Below are 24,350 nucleotides of genomic sequence, written 5' to 3'. Positions count from 1 at the left end.
ATGCATTCAATCAATGATTCGGTTAAAAACTCTGTTTCTTACACTGAAGATGCGCGTGAGTTATGGCTCGATCTTGAGGAGCGTTTCTGCGTCGTCGACGGGTCTCGGATTCACGCACTCAAGGCCAAACTTCACGACTGCCGCCAAACCAAAGGTATGACCGTCACCACTTACTTTGGCGAATTAAAGGTTTTATGGGATGCTATTTCCAATTACGAACCACCCTTCGCTTGTAAATGCGGTGGTTGTAAATGTAACATCTCTAAAACTGCTATGGCTCGACAAGATTCGGAGCGAGTCCATAAATTTCTCATGGGTTTAGATGCAACACTTTATAAAACAATACGGTCCCAACAGCTCGCCCTTGACCCGTTACCATCTTTGAACCGTGTTTATCACTCTGTCTTGCAAAAGGAACGACTTGTTTCCTCACCTACTGCTGTCGAGGAGCCCATGGACATCATGGCCTTTACAGTCCGTTCCGACTCCTCGACCCCTGTCACGACTGGTTCAATTCCGGATTGGCGCGCTTTGCGTGATGCTGAGAGACAAGAAAGGCGTAAATTGTTTTGTTCCCATTGTCAAGCTAATGGCCATGAGGCTATTTCCTGTTTTATTCGCTCTCAAAGGTTTCCGAATTGGTGGGGTGATAGACCCTAGACTCTCGAAGAATTAAAGGCAAAACGGGCTGCTTCCGCACGTACTCCTGCTCGTGCCAATTTTCTAGGCGGCTCAACTTCGGTTCCGTCATCCGATCGTCTTAGTGGTATGTCTCCTACCTGGATAATTGATACGGGAGCCTCTCACCATGTCACTGGTGATGCGACATGGCTGGCTGATCCTCACCCGATCCCTCTTTATCCGGTTACACTCCCTAATGGGCAGAGTGTCTCGGCATCTATAGCCGGAACGGTTCGCTTGAATGAATTTTTTGTTTTACGCAATTTTTTATACGTCCCTAGTCTTACCTGCAATCTTCTTTTCGTTTCTCAATTAATTGCTGTCACTGATTGTGTTATTAGCTTCACTAATTCCTCTTGTCACATTCAGGACCGGTCTTTGAGGACGAGGATTTGAGTCGGTGAGCAACGGGACGGTTTCTATTTACTGCGTGCGGTGGTCAAGCCAACTATCCATTGGGTGAGCGCTGATTCCTTTGAGTTGTGGCATCGACGCCTTGGCCATCCATCTAATAAAATAGTTAAACTTTTACCTTGTGTTAGCAATTCACGTTCCCATTCGGATTTTATTTGTGAAACTTGTCATGAAGCTAAACATAGCCGCAGTTCTTTCGATTTGAATGAGAATAAGGCCTCAGCTATTTTTGAGTTAATTCATTGTGATTTATGGGGTCCCTATCGATCTCCGTCTACCTGTGGGCTAAGTATTTTCTCACGATAGTTGATGATTTTTCCCGTACTTTTTGGGTTTATTTGCTCCTCGATAAGCGTGAAGTTACAGACATGTTTTTGAGTTTTTTTGCCTTTGTTAAAACTCAATTTAATACTGTTGTTAAAACGGTTCAATCGGATAATGGGACGAAGTTCTTTCATATGGCCGATTTTTTCACCAAAAATGGCGTGTTGTTTCGCACGTCGTGTGTCGGGACCCCATAGCAAAATGGTCGTGTCGAGCGCAAGCATAGACATATTCTGAATGTTGCCCGAGCCTTAATGTTTCAAGCCAATTTACCGGTCTCTTTTTGGGGTGAATGCATCTTAACGGCGGCTTATTTAATTAATCGCACCCCGTCTCATCTTTTGCATAATAAAACACCCTATGAACATTTATTCGGCACGACACCTATTTATACTCATATTCGCACCTTTGGATGTCTCTGCTTTGCTCACAATTTGCATACCAAGGGCGATAAATTCGCTAAACGAAGTCGAAAGTGCTTGTTTATTGGGTACCCACAAAATAAGAAGGGCTGGAAAGTGTTTGATCTTGCCACTCGGGAAATCTTTATAAGCCGGGATGTATACTTTTATGAGAATAGCTTCCCTTATATTACAGATACCCATACTTTTTCTAGTCCTAATTCGGTACCAAATTGTGACTATGGCCCCTTGACATCGCCTGATCCGTGTGACCCCACGGACTCCACGGAGCCTTCGCACAATGACACGGGTTCAGGGGCCGATTCAAGTACTACCTCAAGTACTCCCTCAGATACGGGTCCTACCATTGATGCTTCAGGTCCTCCCTCGGGTTCGGACTCGGTTAACTCCCATGCTGCTAATGACAATACCTTTTCTCCTGTTGAAATGGGCCGTGGCAAGAGACATAAGATCCCATCGACCCGTCTTCATGGATATGTTGTTGGCACCGCATGCACTTCTTCCGATTCCGACTCACCTCATGACTCACCTCGTTCCTCAGGTACTCCCTATGCTCTAGCAAACTATGTTTCATGTAACAAATTTTCTTCGAAACATCGAGCTTTCCTTGAAGCTATCACCACGGGTGTCGAATCCCCAACTTTTCGAGCAGCTCTCGCAGATCCCCGTTGGTGCAAGGCTATGGCAGATGAAATTGCAGCTCTCGAGAATAATGCCACCTGGGAATTGTCCACTCTTCCACCGGGAAAAAAGGCGCTTAGATGTCATTAGGTTTTCAAAATTAAATATAATTCCGACGGCAATATTGAACGCTATAAGGCTCGTCTAGTTATCTTTGGAAATCATCAGGTGGAGGGTATTGATTACGGTGAAACTTTCGCACCTGTGGTAAAGATGGTCACTATTCGTGCTTTCTTAGATGTTGCTGCTGTAAAGAACTGGGAGCTCCATCAAATGGATGTGCACAATGCTTTCCTACACGGCGATCTTGACAAGGAAGTCTATAAGAAGCTTCCCCCCGGTTTTGGAAACGGAAAGGAGGGAAAGGTTTGTCGGTTACGCAAATCCCTGTATGGCCTTCGACAAGCTCCTCGTTGTTGGTTCGCCAAACTAGGGACTGCTTTGCGCCGGTATGGTTTTACTCAGTTTTACTCTGATTATTCTTTGTTCAGCTACACACAAAATACTACCTCTCTTCACGTCTTGGTTTACGTGGATGACCTCGTGGTGGCCGGTAATGATTCTTTGGCCATCTCGAAGTTTAAGAAATATCTTGGTGATTGTTTCCATATGAAAGACCTAGGAGTCCTGAAATATTTTTTGGGTATTGAAGTTGCCCGAAACTCCAAAGAAATTTTCTTGAGTCAGCGAAAGTATGCCCTTGACATCATTTCTGAAACCGGTTTGCTGGGTTCCAAACCCGTCGCCACTCCCATTGAACAGAACCACACGCTTGGGCTGGCCACGGGCGAATTTCTTGAGGATATCGATGTTGGGAAATGTGTCCTCAACGATAGTGCGATCACATGATTTAAATATCATTATTAAATCTCATTACAAGAATACGGAAGGGATGATACATAATATATATAGTCAACTGGTCCACACATATCGGTAATGATTGGCTGGCTAGAGTTTGACATTACAGTCGTGCGACGGTGGTGATCAGTTGATCCCTTGAGGTCACACCTAAAGGACGATTCCCTTAATTGAAAAGGTTAATTGGTTGTATCTGCGTCTGATTAATTAATTCCTTAAAATTGAACAAATTATTATCACAAGAGAGAAATGACATCTTATTATAATGTGATTAAATGAGATTTTATTTAGTAATTTAAGAAGTTATATTACTAAAATTAATCGGTGTTTGCGAAACACGCGAGATGAGAATGATATGTTAGTTATAATTACAAGATGTTGTGAATTATACTAACTAGTAATTAAATAACCATTTTATGAGAAAGTAATTTTATATTACTAGTCAATTTGTTAAATATGATTCATTTAATTTGTAAATGATATTTAATTTGTTAAATATGCATTTTAAATTAAAACATGACATTAGACATGTCACATGTCACATGACATACAATTGTACAATTGACAAAAATAAAATGGACTCCATATTACATGATAACCGAAATTGGGTGGCTCTTTTTAGTAGTTTTGTCTTATTCATTTGTCTTGTTCATTTGTCTATGACAATTGATAGTGATTTGACTATGCAAAAGACTTACACATTTTTGTCTTGTGAAGATAAAAAGGAAAAATAAAAGAGCCTATAATGACCCCCACCCAACCGGTTTTTCATACACAACATTAGAGAGATTTTTCACAATAATTCATTCTCTTACATTTTTTATGAAAATACTTACCTTCTCTCTCTTGTTCTTCATAAAATTCATTTTTATGAATCTAATTTGTATAAATCAATTACTAATAATACTAGTAGTAGTATATGAGTATTAGTAATCAATTTTAAGGTAAACCACATTACAAATATCTAGTACATGTTAGTTTGTGGGATTAAGGGATAGTTTTGGGTGCTACTAATTGGAGGGCTTCTAATTTGAAGTCATGAATGTTCATCCATTAATGGAAAGCTCAAGAACTAACAAGAAGAAGATCTTGTTGGTGCCCATATGATGACCGAAAATATCATAGTAAGGAACATGATTTCTTCTCTTACCTTTTTAGTTTGCATGCATAAGATCTAGAATTTATTTTATGACTAGATAAATTTGAAACATATAAGAATATGTTAAGTAATGAGATATAGATTTCCAACAAGAGGTATCAAGAGCACAAGGTTGTTTGCATGCAAATCGGTTATAGTTTTTCCGAGTTATACGATTAACATATAAAACTTGTAAATTTGTGTTATTATGATATATCACGAAAATAATTTATGCATGTTAAAGTTTCTGATCTTAAAATGTATTTAGGATATTTTGGTTAATTTATGGATTTTATTGTTCATTTTATATTATATTGGCATTAAAATGTGATTTTTATGATAAAAATGTCAATTTTAGACGAAAATTAGCTAAACTTCGAATTTTCATGTGGTTTTTGGATATGTTTTTACATATATTATTTTTAGATGATCTGGAAATTTTCAAAAATTTTGGAGTTTTTATGCTCGAAATATGGATTTTTCATGATAAAAATCGAATTTAAATGAAAAATAGGTTAATATGAGAAATATTTCGGATCTGGTCATAGAAATTTAGTATGTTGTCACATGCAATTTTACTAGATGCGTGTAAAATAATAGGCTATAATGAAGTTTTCATGCATGATTTATGGATTTTTGATGAAAAATAGCATAAATAGTGACTTAATTAGTGAACAATTGCTAAAACATACTTCATGACTAAGGAAAAAGTCACATGTTGCATTTTATTATCTTTTTCAGATCTAAAATTGAAAAGTTGATGTGTATAATTTTTCTCATGTTTTTATGATTTTAATTAATAAATCCGATAAACCGCAACAGTGTTTTTCCCGATAAATTTTCGAAATTTTTAACCTAAGTTTTTTTAACATTATGAGTGTCATGGTATTTTTCCAGAATGTTCATGAGTTTAAATTTCAAATTTTGAATTTATTTGAAATTTTTATGATTTATTTGGAGTTTATAACATTTTATTGTAATTTTGAGTCCATTAATGAACAATTTTAAGAAATATAAGTTAATTATAGTCAAATGGTTAGTGGAGACTAATTTTGAGTCCAAAGATGGTTAGGGTAATTAACTTGTGCATAAATATGAATTTATGTATTTTATTGTGATTTTATAAGGTTGAATCACGCAAATCCGTAAAAACCGTTTAATATACGATATTGGCTCCTTAAAGGCGATTTAGCATAAAATTGGGCATGTTCATACATATTATAATGCTGCATTTTATTTATGATTGTCATAATTTTATTTTTATGTAATTTTTGAATTATGTAATTTTACTTAGTATGGCCTTAGTTTTAATTGGTATTACCCGAAATGTATGGGAATATCGATTCGGTTGTAATTTATTGTGATCTTGTATCACCGTTTTGTAATTTAATAGATTCATTTTATTTTAATTACAAATGTATAATAGGAAATTATGTAATTTGTTATGTAATTTAATTATTTCGGAGTTCCTTGAAGACGGTGTCACTCAAGAAGGCGATACATAAAGACGGTGTTGCCTCGAGATGCGTGCCAAAACCGAAGTTCAAAGGACCAATGGAGTTGGTTTCCGAATATGTAATAGTTTATTAGATTTTCTATTTTAGGAAGGCCATACTAGGATTTAATTTATGCTTTGCATTTAATTTATATGTTGCATGCATCGCTAAATCGCCATAACTAAAACATGCATCATTCTTTTAATCGACTTTATCGACCATGTCAATTACAATTATCGTAGTTCACCGATTTAGTTCACTTAAAACGTGATAGATAATAAATTGACATGACCTCTCGCTAAAATAAACAATTGAGACTTAGCCTTACCAAAAAGTAGAAACCATGAAAACCTATTTCGCGAGGGAGTGCACTCGGCCGGTACAAACCTTGTTACGTAGGGGAAGTGGGTGATAAATGTCTATCCACCGAATTCATGTTGATGAGGGTTTCATCGGCTACCCCGTGCCCAAGTTAATGTGAATTTGGATCATGGACACATTTATTCGAAATTTGGGTTGAACTCAACAAAAGTAATTGATAAGGGTTTCATCGGCTACCCCGTGCCCTTGTCGGATGTGTTTTGGCTAAAGATAAATGTTAATGTAATTTTATCGACCGAGAGTTCTAAAGGTAGAATCGATTAAAGAGTTAATCCACCGAATTATATTGATAAGGGTTTCATCGGCTACCCCGTGCCCAAGTTAATATGAATTTGGATCTCGGAATCATTTATCATAGTTGGGTAGAGGTCACTATGTAAATGTTTTACTTGTTATCTACAAGTATTATTATAACGATGAATGTTTTGTTTTCATTATTCCGTTACCATATTGTTCTATTTCTTTACCACAATTTATATACGATATCATTTCGTTTTTGATTCCAATCTCCATTAAAACATCGTAACTAAAAACAAATATGAATTTGCTTCTAAAACCTCAAATGAACCATTGCTAAGGATCTCTTGTAAAGAGTATAGATAAAAGTTATTCATTATCAAACAGGTTTTTGATTCTTGACTAACATATCTACTTACAATGAATTGTTTCTAATTTTGGTAACTAGATTTGTTGGAAATCAAAATTGACCAAAATATCGCAACCACTTCAATGAAAGTTTTAAGACTAAAACGAACAAATGAAGAGTAATCTTCATGAATTCAATTTTGCTTCTCAAAGCAAAGACTCATTAAAATGAGTGGGAGCATTCTCTTAAACCGTTAAGATGAGGACGAGGTTCAAGAAGTAAAAATAGAATGGAATTGATACAAGGTAATGTTAAAAGTAACGTTATTGAGAATGACAATACTAAACCTATCAATCCCGACCGATAAAGTTTCCATTGTCTTAAATGTTGGACACTAGAAAGGAAACTACCCCAAGTTGTTAAAGAATAAGCAAGTTAGTTGTGGGACATCTAATAAGACTTAGTTCTTTATTTATTTAATTGACATACATTTTGCTAGTACTACTTCGCCAATATTAGAAACCAGTGGAGGTTTTCATCATTGTACTTGATATATAGGATGATTAGAATATGACGACTAGCACTAATGATGTTGAGAGATAGAGTCTTTGTGTATTCAATCTAGTTTTTGAGTTTAAAGTTGTACTTAATTGTGACGATTAAGTGCACAAACTCTAAAAAAGAATATAAACTTGTTAAGATACAAAAGGGTTTCACTTTTGTGACCCTACACACCACGATTTGATATATGGCTAGCCCATTATCAAGGTGAGTATATTTTAAACCATACTAGAATAATATATCATGTAGATGATGCAAGACTCAAATTGGTAACCCAAGATTAAACCTTAAATTCTGGAATGATAAACGCAAAGAGTTATCGAGTACTCTTGAAACCATTAGATTATTAATGGTATATGCGTATCTTGTATTCAAAGCATGATATCTCGTGCCTTTTGGTTGAAAAGGAGATCGAGGTTGTAAATCATCGATCCAAAATAGGTTGATCATTCTCTTTTACCAACGATTTAAGTTGACACTGATATGTTCACTTAATAAGGTAAATAGAGAAATCTTTGAAGAAGTTCAAAGTGTTCAAAGAATCACGATTTAGTCGTGATGGGATTATCAAAGTGAAGACTTTGATATAAGCTAAAGGAAATGTGATTTAGAATCACAAGTTAATCTCTCTTAGCATGTATTATAGAATAATGTGTGGTTGGATAAAGAATTCAAACGCTAATCGATATGGTTTCGACTTCAATCAAGTCACTTTGAGTTACTTGATCCTTTTGGGGATTTTATCATTTTGTCTAAATTATTTTTCCACTAAAACTAAACGATTCATATGAGATATGTACCATGTTTGTAAGCTTACACAAGAAACAAATGCTCTTTTTCCCTTTTAATTATCACGAGTACGACGGGTTTGCGGCTCGTGAAGCTGTCTTTCTAAAATACAAGTTTATTTCTAGAAGACAGAGTGGGAGAAATTATTCAAGAGCCACAAAGAATGTTAAAAGAATGTTATGTCGCAAGAAACTGGTCTTTCTTGGCTACATGAGACGTTTCATGTAAAACGTTGTTTCTTCAAAACCCAGGAGATTAAAGTCATCACTTGTTGAAGATGATGAATTAGTGTTGCTTCTTAAAGTAAAGAGCTTACAACTTACAAAGAAATTGTTTGATTCAAGTTACTTCTGGAAAGTAATGAATAGATGACTTACATAAGAGTGTTTAAGTCACAACTCAATATAAGGCTTAGAGCCATGAAAATCCGAAATAAAAGGCTTGATTAGTGACAAAGGGTTTTGCACTAATAAAGAAAGATTTCAAAGCTTGATTGGTTGCAAAGGGTTTTTGCACTAGTTGAAATGCTTAAGTCTATTTGGATCTTCTTAAGGATTATATTTCATTATGAGATATACAGCAAGTGAATCTAAAACCCACTTCTTCAATTAGAAGGAATGTATTCAATACATGTCTTGAGTTTTGTAGATTCTTGCAATCCTAAGATAATGTGAAACTTAAGAGAGGGTCTTAAGTAGGACATCAATGAGTTGGAATCAATATTTTGATCATGTTATAAAACTTTTCTCGATAAGTCTAGAAGTTGTGTTTATACATGGACTTTAGTGGAAGTTACGGAAATTTTAATTAGTCTAATATGTGGATAACATATTGATCATTGGGAATGATTTAAGACTTGGAGATATATAATACATCTTTAATATCCAGATTTATGTAGATAAATCCACATGATATTAGCGTCAAATAAGAAGTCTTATGTTGATAAGATTCATGACTAGTTCAATCAAGTTGAGCATATTTGATTGATTCCATTTGCTTCCGCTGCCGAATCAATTTAATAGGAAATGATGTATAACACTTCATATACTTTGAGTATGATGAATTATTTCTGTTCCGGGTGTAATTTCGAAGCAGTTATTTGTTACCACTTGTGGCTTGTAGAATGACGTCTTTGATTGAATCCTCCTTTCGACCTCTCCTGAAACAATGAACAAACTGAGGGCTCGGCTTTGTACCGAGCGTACTCACTCCGACGCTCAAGTCAGTAAACTTAAAGGGATTAAGTTGTGTGTCACTTGGTGAAGTATATATTGTAGAGAGATAAGGAAGATATTACCAGATTATGAGGTGTTTAGGTTATATTTCGGATCCTTTCTTTAATGAGGGTTGAGGAGTATTTATAGACTTTCACCTTTTGTCACGTAGTGGCCAAGTGGCCAAGTGGCTAGCAGGTGGAAAGACTGATCTACCCTCGGCCGAGGGACCCATGGCAGGCCAGCGGGCCCTGTTGACTCCATGCCGAGGGGTCTTGGATATGAGTACGCGGATGTGTGTCCCGGCTGGTTAGTTGCCTGGCCGAGACCCAAGTGACAGGCTGACAGGCTGCGTCGGTTAGGCTGTCCAAGACGTTGACTTGCTGTGGATGTCATTGACCTTGCTCAATATGTTGACTCGGTCAGCGGGTGCAGAATATGCCCCATCAATTTGCCCCCAGCGTAGTCTATGCCGTGGTATGGACCTTCGATGAGTGTTGAGCGTATTCTGCGCAAGTTGAATTTTCTTCCCCGGCTTCCTCTTCCTCGGCTTGTTTCTGTTCAGGCCGTACCATATCCCCCCTCCACATGGATGTGTAAAGGACATCAGATGTGGAAAAGAAGATGTCGCTGGCCGGCGGGCCCAAGGTTGAGAGTGCCGGATCGTTGATTGCCCCGGCCGGTCTTTGCCAAGCTTGGTTGATCAGCTGGCCGTTTGGCAAGTAGATAACAAGGAGCGTGTTGAAGAAGATACGTCGATTGGCATTCTGCCAAGTAGCGTGTCAAAGAAGATTGGTAACTGTTGTGACGATTGACATTCCGTGGCTGCATGCTTGACATGTGTCTCGTTGTTGATTGGTTGACGCTTCATGGGCTTTGCCCTGATTGGTCGGATTGAGTGGGCTTTGCCCTATAAATAGGAGAGTTAGCCCCTGAATTTGGCCTTCCAAATTCATTCTCTCAAAAATTTTCTTCTTTTCGCTTAGTTTTCTTTGACGAAACTTCTCTCTAGTCTTCGAAGCGTTACTCGGCGTAACACTCTTCACAAATTTTCCAACTTTTTACTTGTTTAGTTTTTGTTGTGAACATGTCTTCTGCTGATGCCGGTTCTAGTAATCCTGCGCCGGGGGGTTCCCCGTCGCGCCTTGATGAGGAGGAGGCACTGGCCGCCATCCCGATAAGGTCTGGGGGCCCTAGGTCTCCTTCTCCTGAGGTTGATGATCATTATTTGGGTGGTTTCTCGGATGATGACGATGGTGATGATGACGGTGATGATGAGGAAAGGACTCATCCTGATGTGGAGAGGCCGCAAATCCTGGACCACGGCGACGCCTGTAAGATCGGCCCTGATCGTGCTTGGACCCATAAGTTCGCCAGTTGTTCTGGTCCTGACTTTTTCGAACATCATTTCTCCTTCGGCAGGGAGTATAAGATTGTTATTCCTAGAGAGGGTCAGGCCGTCTGTTGCCCTCCCCCGGGTTGTATCGGTGTATACATGAGACACCTGGAGTATGGGCTCCGGTTTCCTCTCAATGTATACGTTGCTGCCATAATTAAGGCAATGAACGTCGCTGTGGCGCAGCTGCATCCGTTGGCCGTCAGGACGCTTGTTGGCTTTGTGTGGCTATGTCAGTTTAAGGGGGAGGCCCAAACGGTGAACCTATTCCGCCGGCTTCATCACCTTCGACTGAATGTCCAAGGTGGCAGGGGGTGGTATAGCATACTGAGCCGAGCCAGGTTATCTCACCGTCCCCAAGCTCACTTCCTGCAAGGACTGGAAGAATCGGTGGGTATATGTTGAGGTTCCAGGGGATTATCCACTGCCTCGGTCCTTCCAGCACCAAGTCAATTTGCGGTGCGAGAGCAAAGGGGAGCGTGAGAAATATGTCTCCCGGGGCAAGCTTAAGATGGACGCCTTGAAGGTCCCTCTTAATCCGGACGAACGGCGGGCAATGAAGTTGTTTGAGACTGAGAAGGATGGGTCGCCGAAAGGATGGATGCCCCCGACGCAGATCATTCTTCAAGATGAGCCGCTCTGCCACGTCGGCCTCATACCGGCCCTAGCACAGGGTGAGTGGGGTCGGTGTGAGGCCCATCTCTGCTTTTAATGTTTCCGCTTTTTGAACTTTGATTTATTTCTTTTGTTTAACTCTTGCTTCGTTTCTTTTATAGACCGTTTTGGCCCGGATCTGTCTGAGGAAATCCTCTTGAAGATGGGACTTGATAAAGACAAGAACGTTCTTGAGAAGCATCCAAAGGCCAATGCACGTGATCGCAGACCGGCGCCAAACGGCCTTATGGACCAGCAGTTGAAGGGCCTAGATACTACGGCGGCCCAGGCGAAGGTTGCCGGTAACATACCGCGCCGAAAGCGAAAAGCAATGTCTTCGGTGGCGACGGCGTCAACTTCAGTTCCACCTCCCATCCCTTCAGTCTAAAAGGAGACGGTGGAGATCGTTGATATTACCGAGGAGGAGGTCACCGTGGCAGAGGAATCTCCTCTCTTACGCAAGAGAAAAGAGACTGCTGCTGCCTCTGCTGCTGCTGCTATTACTGTTGCTACTGCTGCCGAGGCCGGCAAAGAGATGGGTCCTCCGGCCAAGAAGGCCAAGCCTGGTATAGATCTATCCTGTGGCTCAGACTTAGCCGGTTCATTAGGCGTTCCTGATGACAGGCTCTCTGGTATGTCCATGAATGTTGACATGGATGCTTTGATTGAATTTTTTGTAGATCAACCGCCGCCGTCTCACCGGACACACTTGTTGAACGGCGTCTGAGAAGCGACTGCGCGACGGGTGGTAAAGATGCCACCGTCGTCTCCTCCTTCCCGAAGCCTACCCCCGCCCAGATTAGGTCGGAGGGCCTAAGTTTGTCCAGGATGCTGGCGAAGTGGGCTGATGTGGCCGGTGCTCATATTATGGAGCAAGAAAAGGTCATGGCTGAAGTTGCCCCACAGCTTGATCGGCTCAGGCTTGAGCTCGATGCTGCGAAGAAGGAAGCTGAGAGGGTCAAGGCTGAGGCTGAAAAGGCGGTCCATGCTGAGCCAAAACTTAGGGAGGACGCTGAAAAGGCGGTCCTTGCTGAGAGAGCTAAGGTTGAGGCTGCGGGGGCTGAAGCTCCTAAGCTGCTGGAGGAGCGTGAGAAGCTTCAGGCTGTCGTCGACTTCACTGCTGGGAAGAGGGACGAATGGAAGTCCATGTTTAAGGCCCAGGGGAAGGCGCTTCGGAATATGAAGGCTATCATCGCCCAGAGGGAGTTGGACATTGAGACGCTCCAAAGCAAGATTCTTCCTAACATGTGCGCCCAATACCGGGACCTGGCCGAAGAAGCCGCCAGGGAGGTGATCGGGGAGCTCTTTCCTGAAGGCTCCTTCCCGTGGAAGAGATTTGATGAGCTGCTAGATGACAAGCTTGATGCTAAGGAAAAGGCCGCGGAGGCGAAGGCCGCTGAGGAGGCCAAGGTGAAGAAGGAGGAGGAGGAGGCTGCGGAGAAGGCGGCCCGGGATGCCAAGGCGAAGGAGGCCAAAGAAGAAGCTGAGAGGGCAAGGGCACGTGAAGCTGCCGGATCTCCTTCTGAGTCGCCTATCAAAGATGATGCTGCTGCGGCTACCAGTGGTGAGCAGCAACTGGCATAGGGAGACGGGCGGCCGTTACCAGACTCACCCGGCATCTCGGATAGCTTTAGCTGTTCGGGGGCCAACTATTGAGCCTTTCCTCCCTGCCATCTTTTGGCACTTCAAAGTTTTATGTCTGTACCCTTTTGCTGTTACTTCTTTTTTGTAAACTTTGGTAGGTAATGTTTAGGCTATCCCAATGGGGACGGCCGTCGTCTGTATTCTCCTTACTTGTAATCATTTTCAATAAAGCTTGTTTATTGGCTCTCGGCTTGGCCGGGGCTTTGATCACAATCCTTTACTTGTCTTCTTACGTTATTAATTGAGCGCTTTTTCGTTTTTACCTTCGGCCTGGCCGAGGCAGTTAGAATGCGTATCTCAACTGTGTTTAACGTTTTTTTAAACATGTTGGCATGTTGGTCGCTTCCTCTTTCACTCTCGGTCTGGCCGAGGCGTCCGATTTGCGCTTCCCAACCGCCGCTGTGAACATGTTAGCGTATCGACCGTTGTGTCCTCTGCCAGGCCTTCGGTTGGCCGAGGCGACTAGAGGTTACGGCTGGAAAGCGTTCGTATCTGTAGACATATTGATCGCTTCCTCTGCCAGGCCTTCGGTTGGCCGAGGCGGCTAGAATTGCGTCTCAACTGTACTTATACGTTCCTAAGGCATGTTGGTCGCTTTCGCAGTATCAATCTGCTATTTGCTAGTAGTGACTGCCGTGGCGTCTACTTCTTGGGGTGACTGCCCGGCTTGGGCCGTGGCGTCTACCTCGATATGACTACGGAGGGGATAAACACTTTGATGGAAAACTTGGATGATTCTTCATTATATATAAACACGCGTTGGGGTGCCAACAACAGTTTTGGACACCTCCGCCGCTATACAAAGTATTTTCTGAGGTTGTCAGTGTTCCAATGGCTCATCAAAGGCACACCCTCCATGTCCGTCGGCCCGGTATGTACCCGGCCTCATTTCTTCAACCACTTTGTAGGACCCTCCCGTTGGCGTCAATTTACCATGAATGTTTCCTTTGTTGGTGGCGGCCGACTTTCTTAGGACTAGATCCCCTACTTTTAAGTCCCTTTTGTGGACTCTTCGGTTGTAGGCTCTTCTCATTCGGTTTTGGTATCTTTGCCAAGTTGAGGCGTCTTTGTATCTCGGCTTTCTTCGACCAGGTCTAGGGAGGTTCTCAGACCTTCCTCATTTTCAACCGGGTTAAAGGTGGCCGTTACGAATGCGGCACCGCCGCTTCAATTGGCGGGACGCTTCTGACCCGTAGACTAAGTGGAATGGATGTACCCGTTGCTTCTTTCTCCGTGGTTTGAAGGGACCACAGGACGCCGGGTAGTTCATCGGTCCATATTCCCTTTAGGTCTTCAACTTTCTTCTTCAAACCGTTGAGGATTGTTTTATTGGCTGCCTCCGCCTGTCCGTTGCTCTGTGGGTGGCAGACGGAGGAGTATGAAAATTTGATACCAAGTTCTTCCAACCAGTTCATTATTGTGTCACTCCAAAATTCTCGGCCGTGGTCAAATACCATGACTTGGGGTAACCCAAAACGAGTTATGACATTTTCCCAGATTACCTTTCTTACGGCGCCGTCGTCTTCGCAGTACCGCTACGCTTCAACCCATTTGGTGAAGTAGTCAACGGCGACAATCAAGTACTTTCTTCCTCCGGATGCCGTTGGAAATGGCCCTAGTAGATCCATCCCCCACTCGTGCAAAAGGAAGGGGACTAAGTGCCTAGCTGCGGTCTCGGGAAGGTGCATGTATCACCGGAGCATGCATTTGACGATTGTTGCACTTTTTGGTTTTGGCTCGAATCCTCAAGCATGGTGGGCCGTAGTAGCCGCTCGGAGAGCTTTGTGGGCTAGTGTTCTTGCCCCCATGTGATGACCGAATGCCTTCGTGAATTTCTCACAAGATTAGCTCCGCGTCGGCTGGGCCGACACATTTCAAGAGTGGCCTTATCACGGATCTCCTGTATAATTCTCCTTTAAACACCAAGTACCTTGCTACGATCCTTTTTATCTTTTGCGAGAGACTGCGGTCCTCCGGTAACTCATTCAACAGTTTGTACTTCATTATCGGAGTCATCCACGTTGTCTCGGCCTCTATGTCGCCCACCATGCCGACGGTCTCAGTAATGCTTTTGGCATTCCTGATGTCCACCAGCACGGTTCGACTGACATTCTTGATGGTTGAACTGGCAAGCTTTGAGAGAGCGTCGGCTCGGTTGTTCTCAGACCTGGGAATGCACTGTATCTGGAAAGATTTCAATTTTGAAGTGTCAGCTTTTACCCTTTCCAGGTATCTTACCATCCCGTCGTCTCGAGTCTCGTACTCTCCTCTGATTTGATTAGCCACTAAAAGTGAATCTGTTTTCAAAATGATGTGTTCCGCCCCGGCAGCTCTAGCTAGCTCGACTCCGGTTATCACCGCCTCGTATTCGGATTCGTTGTTTGAGGCCGAGAAGGTGAATTTCAAGGCGTACTCAAACTCGTCCCGTTTGGGCTGATGATAAGTATCTTGGCTCTGAGTTGTTCGCCGTGGAGGACCCGTCGGTGTATACTTCCCATACTCCGGGGTTTGGCTCTTCTTGATATGTGCACTCGGCCAGGAAGTCTGCAAGTGCCTGTCCCTTTATCGAGGGCCTCGGCTTGTATTGAATGCCGGCCGGATAGCTCTCTCGCCCATTAGATGAGCTGGGGATTGCTCAAATTTTTCCAATGCTTTCTCCAATGGTTGGTCGGTTAAGACCGTCACGGGATGTGCGTCGAAGTAAGGTTTCGCTTTCCTTGCGGCAACGACGACAAAGAAAGGCTTTTTCAATTAGTGGGTAATTTCTTTCGGCGGGCAACAATGTATGGGCCGACAAAGTAGATTGGGTGTTGTTGTTTGTCTTCTTCTCTCGATAATCACGGCAAGATCGACCGTGGCCGAGGTAACTCGCTATGTATAGATATAGCGTCTCCCCAAAGATCGGCCAGGACGGGGTTGGGAGAGTTTGAAGATGGGCTTTCGATTGCACGAAAGCCGTGCTCTGTTCCTCCCCCAGCTGAAGTCCTTATTTCCCTTCAATACTTTGAAGAATGGGGTGCTCTTGTCGGCTGACCGAGAGATAAAACGGGCTAGAGCCGCCATCCTCCCGGTCAACATCATAACCTCTTTTCGATTCCGCGGCTCCGGCAGGTCCAAAGTGTGCTTGGACTTTTTCTCGGATTGGCATCAATTCCCCTGGCGCTGACAAGCACGCCGAGGAACTTACCTGCCCGGACACCGAAGTTGCATTTCATTGGGTTAAGTTTCATCTTGTATTTCCTTAGCGAACAAAATGTCTCGTGTAAATCGGCTAAGTGCTCGCTGTCAGACTTGCTTTTTACAATAGCATCGTCGACGTAAGCCTCAATGTTTCGCCCTTTTTGATTTTGGAACACTTTGTCCACCAGTCTTGTGTAAGTTGCACCGGCGTTCTTCAAACCGAACGACATCATTTTATACATGTATGTGCCGTTCTGGGTGATAAATGCGCATTTAGGCATGTCTTCTTCGACCATGAATACCGATGATACCCGAGAAGGCGTCCAGCAGGCTCGGATAGTGTAGCTCTGCCGTGGCGTCGATTAAACTATCTATTCGAGGCAAGGGATAGCAATCTTTGGGGCACGCTTTATTAAGACTGGTAAAGTCTACACACATCCTCCACGCCCCCGATGATTTCTTCACCATTACAACATTAGCTAACCACTCAGGGTAAGTACAAGGCATGATAAAGCCCGCCGCTAGTAATTTATCTACCTCGGCTTTGATGGCCTCATCCTTCTCGGAGGAGTTCCTCATCTTACGCTTGACAGGCGAGCGGTGGAGAGTACGTTCAGCTTGTGAACAATTACCTCCCGGCTCACGCCCGGCATCTCGGCTGCTGAGTAAGCGAAGACGTCTTTGTTCTTCCTCGGCAGTCTAGGAGAGCGGCCCTGAATTTTGGCTCCAGGTTGACACCGACGATTCACGGTGCGCCCGGGTCAATTTCCACTTCTTCGGTCTCGGCTCCTTCGACCATGCCGACAGTGGCATCCATGAGGTCGCCCTCCCGCTGTAAGGATGGGCTTTTCCCCTTCTTCGACTTCTTCGCCACTTTGAGGGATTGCATGTTGCACCCTCCGCGGATATCCGGACGTTGACTACTTCGTCTTTTTCGTCCTTTGAGACGAGCTTATGCGCTTCCCCGGTGCCGAGACATACATCGTGTCGTGGCCCGGATGGACATTACCGCATCGGCCTCGCTCAGAGTGACTCGGCCTATGAGAACGTTGTAGGCGGACGAGCCGTCAATGACCACGAACTCGGATAGGACATTCTTAGCCGCATTCCCCTCGTCGAACATCACCGGCATCCCGATTGACCCCGGGGTACCGGGCCCCTTTAAAAAGCGACAACGGATTGGTGCAGGGGCTCAAGTCCTCAACCTTCAGACCGAGATTGAGAAAGCACTCCCTGAACATGATGTTCGTGTAGGCGTCTGTGTCAATCAGGCACCTCTTGACCAGGTGGTTGGCTATGTCCAAGTGGACTACAAGTGGGTCGTTGTGCGGGCGATGACTCCTCGTAGTCCTTCTTCCCAATAGTCATATCGGGGATGTTGGAAGCGGGGATCGCTTTTTTGGGCACAAAGTTGATGGCCTGATATAGCTCGTTCAGGTGCCGTTTGTGCCCATGAGCGGACCCACCGTTCTCGTTGCCCCGATGACAACATGGATTACTCTATCCGTTCAAAGACGGATTTTTATTTAGCGCCGGTATTAGTCTTTTGGCCTCCGGCAACATATTTCTTGAGGCTCCCCTTCCGGATCGCTCTTCAATGGCATTATTCGAGATCCCGACGATTGTCGCTTAAGTGACCGTGTGGCCGTGGTACTCACGATCGGCTCGTGTCACCGTCCCCCTCGCCTTGGGAGGCCTTTCCCACTTCGACCCTCGTTCTTGCTCAGGGAGAAGACCTCGGCCGCAGATACGACCAGGGGGGTGTGACCATTGTACTGCTTTTGGTAGTACGGTCCCGAACTCCCCCCGGCGCCCACCGAGTTCTATTTCCTGGCGGACTTGTCAGACCGTGACCTATTATTGTCACGGCGTCCTTCATCCGGGTTGTCCTCCCGGCGGCTCTTACTCTCTGAGTGCCCGGCCTCGCTGTGGCCTACCCAGGTTTTGTGATAGTCCTCCACCTTTATGGCTTGGTCGGCCATCTTCCTGGCGGAGTCTAGGTTCAGGCCTCCGCACTTGATGAGCTTGTTTTTTAAGTCCCCTCTTGGGAGGCCTTTCATCAGTGCGAAGGCCGCCAGTTCGCTGTTCAGCTCACGAATCTGCTGAACCTTGGCGTCGAACCTCTTCACATAACTTCGGAGAGACTCGCCTCCTTCCTGTTTGATAGTCAGGAGGTCCGATGTCTCGACGGCCCTTCTCTTATTGCAAGAATACTGGGCCAAAAATATGTCCCTTAGGTCGCCATAACAAATATCGACCCATTGGGTAGCCCCTTGTACCAACTTTGTGCCATTCCATGCAGGGTCGTTGGGAAGACTCGGCACCAAACCTCATCAGGATGCTCCCAGACCGACATGTAAGACTCGAAAGCCTCGGCATGGTCGGTTGGGTCGCTTTCTCCTTTGTATGATATGGGCGGCAACTTTAGTTTAGTCGGCACCGGGACCTCTAGGACATAGGCGCTGAGGGGCTGTCTGACCACGTATCGAATGACACGCGGCGATCGGCTCCTCGCATCCCTAGTCCGGCTCCCCTCCCCGTGGCGGGAAGGGCTTCTCCTCCGACTCTGGTGAGTCGGACTTCTTCTCCGACTCTGGTGAGTCGGACTTCTTCTCCGACTCTGGTGAGTCGGACTTCTTTCACTCCTCTGGGGCAGGCCTCGTTGGTGCTGCGGCGACGCTGTCCTCCCGCGAGTGCGGGAAGGACTCAGGTCTACCACTAGCACTCTGGGCTCCCCCGGCGTCTTGACATGGTCAGCTTCCTCCAATGCTCCGTTCAAGTTTCTCGGAGTCACTTTTTGGGCCCTGGTCTCCTGTGGGGGTGCCGCCGCTCTTGTCGTTGTGACAGTGTGAGTCGGCGTGCTACCCATTAGGTCCAGGAGTAGCTTTAGTTTAGCTGCATCAACCACGTATCCCATGATAGTGACTTGGTCGGCGGGCAGCGGTGTATCTTGTTCCTTTGGCATCCCGTTCGTCGTATCAGTGATACGGCCGGTGGGGGACTGCCCGATTTTAGAGTTGTGGAATGTGTCATCTTGGTAGAATTCAGTTTCCACAAGCACCATCTCTGGTTGTTTCGACATCTTCTTAGCTAGGCGAATGGGTTTTGTTTTGTGTGTTTTTTTTTTTTGTTTGGGAATGAATGTGACTAGCTTCTAGTATCTATCCCCACAGACGGCGCCAATTGTTCCGGGTGTAATTCTGAAGCAGTTATTTGTTACCACTCGTGGCTTGTAGAATGACGTCTTTGATTGAATCCTCCTTTCGGCCTCTCCTGAAACAATGAACAAACTGAGGGCTCGGCTTTGTACCGAGCGTACTCACTCTGACGCTCAAGTCAGTAAACTTAAAGGGATTAAGTTGTGTGTCACTTGGCGAAGTATATATTGTAGAGAGATAAGGAAGATATTACCAGATTATGAGGTGTTTAGGTTATATTTCGGATCCTTTCTTCAATGAGGGTTGAGGAGTATTTATAGACTTTCACCTTTTGTCACGTAGTGGCCAAGTGGCCAAGTGGCTAGCAGGTGGAAAGACTGATCTACCCTCGGCCGAGGGACCCATGGCGAGGCCGGCGGGCCTGTTGACTCCATGCCGAGGGTCTTGGATATGAGTACGCGGATGTGTGTCCCGCCGGCTAGTTGCCTGGCCGAGACCAGTGACAGACCGACGAGTTTGCGTCGGTTAGGTTTGTCCAAGACGTTGACTTGCTGTGGATGTCATTGACCTTGCTCAATATGTTGACTCGGTCAGCGGGTGCAGAATATGCCCCATCAATTTGCCCCCAGCGTAGTCTATGCCGTGGTATGGACCTTCGATGAGTGTTGAGCGTATTCTGCACAAGTTGAATTTTCTTCCCCGGCTTCCTCTTCCTCGGCTTGTTTCTGTTCAGGCCGTACCATTTAAGCCATAAAAATTACCCTTAAGTGCTTGGAGAAGCATTAAGGATGTAAAGCAAAGTGTTTTTGATGCAATTTTGTGTAAGGATGTTACACAAATAACAATTGACAATTGAGATTGCGCATGGTTTCCGACAAAACCATAATCAAAACACATTAGGATGGTTAAGATACCATTGTGGCTATGTTATTTAAGAAATAGATTTTTTAGAATCGTTCTAGGCAATAAAGAACAATGAGAAATATTTACAACGGAAATTGAGTACACTTGCAATCATGAGATGTGCAAGAAGGATGAGTCCCGCACACTGTGAAAACAGTAGGAGCTATTCTTAGGCTATAGGGCATATGTCTTGATTGGATCTCGACACGTACTGAGAAAGTTTTGTAATGCAAATGTATACATTACAAAGGAAAACGAGTATGTAGTAAGGTTGAGTAAGGTACAAGAAGTTGATCAAACCTACTAACCAAAGCCTTCTCAAAGGCTAAACATGATGAGTCATGTCATTTCAATTGAATTGAAATGAACAACTACATACAAGATCAAATTAGATTATAGAACATGAAATAGTAATGATGCATTGACTATTCATATGTGATAATCGCATTTGTCGTTCGAGTTTTACTTTAAAACTCTTTTGTTATACTTTGTTACATCCAAACGGGTTGTAGAGACAACATTGAATCCCGTTAAAGTGAACCCGGATTAACATAGTATTAGCCCATAGTCGCTTGTATGAGGTGACGTCTCGAAGTGACTAGAGTGTGATGCGATTGATGGCAAGTTCAAGTGCCATAGAGTCATGTGAGATGACTAGTCGATCACATATATAGGCAGACTGTTAGGAACACTTTGTCGGGCAGTGACCGCTTATAGAGTTCTGGCAAATTTATATAGCCTGGTCGTGGCGAGAGCTACTATAGTATTCTAATGAGTCGATTCTTTTGACTAAAGACCTGTTCGCCTAAGATGGCACGATTTGATTAGCTTTGATTTATGTTACTACGACCTTCGTAAATGGGGTCAAATGGGCATATTTTGGGTTATGATGGTCAGGCTAGTCGAAGGGAATAAGTGCGATAGGAATTGTCCACCCCTTTGTCAGGGTTAAAACAATATCTCAGGGCCACTCGAGGAGTAATGAACTGGAAATGCGTGGCCACGCTCGGAAGGTATCTATGATAGATAAATCCGGTCAATCAGTTATTCTCCAGATCGAGGAAACCACTCTCGATATGATCGCTTGCAAGTACGACCCGAAAGACACCTTGCATTGAGTGAGAGATATTAATAGGACAAGAGAATTGGTGACGCACACTTGTCGAGGACAAGTGGGAGATTGTTGGGAAATGTGTCCTCAACGATAGTGCGATCACATGATTTAAATATCATTATTAAATCTCATTACAAGAATACGGAAGGGATGATACATAATATATATAGTCAACTGGTCCACACATATCGGTAACGATTGGCTGGCTAGAGTTTGACATTACTGTCGTGCGACGGTGGTGATCAGTTGATCCCTTGAGGTCACACCTAAAGGACGATTCCCTTAATTGAAAAGGTTAATTGGTTGTATGCCGATACAGATTAATTAATTCCTTAAAATTGAACAAATTATTATCACAAGAGAGAAATGACATCTTATTATAAAGTGATTAAATGAGATTTTATTTAGTAATTTAAGAAGTTATATTACTAAAATTAATCGGTGTTTGCGAAACACGCGAGATGAGAATGATATGTTAGTTATAATTACAAGATGTTGTGAATTATACTAACTACTAATTAAATGACCATTTTATGAGAAAGTAATTTTATATTACTAGTCAATTTGTTAAATATGATTTATTTAATTTGTAAATGATATTTAATTTGTTAAATATGCATTTTAAATTAAAACATGACATTAGACATGTCACATGTCACATGACATACAATTGTACAATTTACAAAAATAAAATGGACTTCATATTACATGATAACCGAAATTGGGTGGCTCTTTTTAGTAGTTTTGTCTTATTCATTTGTCTTGTTCATTTGTCTATGACAATTGATAGTGACTTGACTATGCAAAAGACTTACACATTTTTGTCTTGTGAAGATAAAAAGGAAAAATAAAAGAGCCTATAATGACCCCCACCCAACCGGTTTTTCATACACAACATTAGAGAGATTTTTCTCAATAATTCATTCTCTTACATTTTTTATGAAAATACTTACCTTCTCTCTCTTGTTCTTCATAAAATTCATTTTTATGAATCTAATTTGTATAAATCAATTACTAATAATACTAGTAGTAGTATATGAGTATTAGTAATCAATTTTAAGGTAAACCACATTACAAATATCTAGTACATGTTAGTTTGTGGGATTAAGGGATAGTTTTGGGTGCTACTAATTGGAGGGCTTCTAATTTGAAGTCATGAATGTTCATCCATTAATGGAAAGCTCAAGAACTAACAAGAAGGAGATCTTGTTGGTGCCCATATGATGACCGAAATTATCATAGTAAGGAACATGATTTCTTCTCTTACCTTTTTAGTTTGCATGCATAAGATCTAGAATTTATTTTATGACTAGATAAATTTGAAACATATAAGAATATGTTAAGTAATGAGATATAGATTTCCAACAATCGAGTCCTATCGAAGACTTGTTGGTCGTCTTGTATACTTAACTGTCACACGGCCTGATCTCTCTTACGCTGTACACACCTTGTCTCGCTACTTGAGTAAGCCACGCAAGGCCCATTATGAAGTTGCTCTTCGTGTTGTTCGCTATCTCAAAGGTAGCCCGGGACAAGGCATCCTGCTTCGTTCTGATAGTGAGCTCGTTGTCACAGGCTGGTGTGACTCCGACTGGGGCAGTGATCCCTCTACTCGACGATCGGTTTTCTGGGTGGCTCGTCTTTCTTGGTGCCTCCCCTATTTCTTGGAAGACAAAGAAACAACAAACGGTCTCCTTATCTTCAGTCGAGGCCGAGTACAGGGCCATGGCAACTCTTCTTTGCGAGTTAAAATGGGTCAAAGGATTGCTCCTCAGTCTTGGTGTGTCTTTTGCGTCTCCCATGAACGTCTACTCCGACAGTCAGTCCGCAATTCAACTCGCTCAAAATCCCGTTTTTCACGAGCGAACAAAGCATATCGAGATTGATTGTCATTTCATTCGTGATGCAATTACTGATCGTTTGATTCGACCTTCTCATGTATCGACTAAGGGCCAAATAGCTGATATTTTTACAAAGGCCTTAACATCGTCTCAATTTGTATTTCTCCTCCGCAAACTGGGCATTCTTAATCTTCATACTCCAGTTTGAGGGGGGTATTAGGGCCGGCCTATGACATATGTAGTCTCGGGTCTCGATATTGTATTTAAACCAATGATGATTAATGAGAAGGACAACACAATGATTAACCACAAAATATAACTTAACATTTTTACTATCTTACTGTTTCCTTTCCTTGTCATTAATAAGATTAATTTACCCCACACATGTTAATTTAGAGAATCCAATTTTTCTGGGCTATAACTCTATTGATGTCATGTTAGAAAATTGTTATTTCTCACTTCTTAGGTCACTTCACTTCCATTCACAAAATTTCAGTTCATTCCACTTTAGATTAGGTCACGAATCACGGCAGGTTGTATAAGTTAAATTAAGTTCAGTTAATTTCAATTAAAAAGAACATCGTCTAAGAATCATATTTTTGGCCCTAAGTGAGTTTACGATTGCATGACATAAGTTGGTCTCTAAAGCCTACCTAGGGAGGGTAATGTGCTTATATGAGTATATACCCCATGAAATTGGGACAGGGGGATGGTACTTGCTAGTTCCAGTTGATAGACTACCTGTGAAGCCAATCGACATGTGATCCACATTGTATAGGCGGTCTTATGTACAAGATCATCCTATTGACGACTATCCTAAATTCCTAACAAAAAATTTAACTTTTTGGATGAGATGCCTTACCTACATTAATACTCCCTCCATTCAACTCCACTTTGCATATTTCTCTTTTACAC

At 43.0% G+C, this 24,350-nt stretch overlaps 1 protein-coding gene across 1 annotated transcript; it reads left to right on the top strand.

The window, feature by feature from the left end:
- On the top strand, positions 1 to 23,643 carry LOC141617153 (uncharacterized). Its single transcript, XM_074434335.1, has 5 exons — positions 1 to 646; positions 728 to 912; positions 1,866 to 2,594; positions 2,691 to 3,332; positions 23,116 to 23,643. Exons 1-5 carry the CDS (start codon positions 1 to 3, stop codon positions 23,641 to 23,643), a joined length of 2,730 nt encoding a protein of 909 aa, XP_074290436.1.
- The last annotated feature ends 707 nt before the right edge of the window (positions 23,644 to 24,350 follow it).

This window comes from Silene latifolia, chromosome X (genome assembly GCF_048544455.1).
Source record: "Silene latifolia isolate original U9 population chromosome X, ASM4854445v1, whole genome shotgun sequence".
Taxonomy (NCBI): Eukaryota; Viridiplantae; Streptophyta; class Magnoliopsida; order Caryophyllales; family Caryophyllaceae; genus Silene; species Silene latifolia.
Note: the sequence above shows the minus strand (reverse complement) of the source record. Positions and strands in the feature narration are given on the sequence as shown.

What these genes read in the sequence shown, in the direction of transcription:
- LOC141617153 (XM_074434335.1), top strand. Translation starts at nt 1, where the DNA reads ATGCATTCAATCAATGATTCGGTTAAAAACTCTGTTTCTTACACTGAA. An exon ending in AAGGTTTCCGAATTGGTGGG is followed by an intron (nt 647 to 727) that starts GTGATAGACCCT and finishes CCAATTTTCTAG; the next exon opens with GCGGCTCAACTTCGGTTCCG. An exon ending in CTCTTCCACCGGGAAAAAAG is followed by an intron (nt 2,595 to 2,690) that starts GCGCTTAGATGT and finishes GGAAATCATCAG; the next exon opens with GTGGAGGGTATTGATTACGG.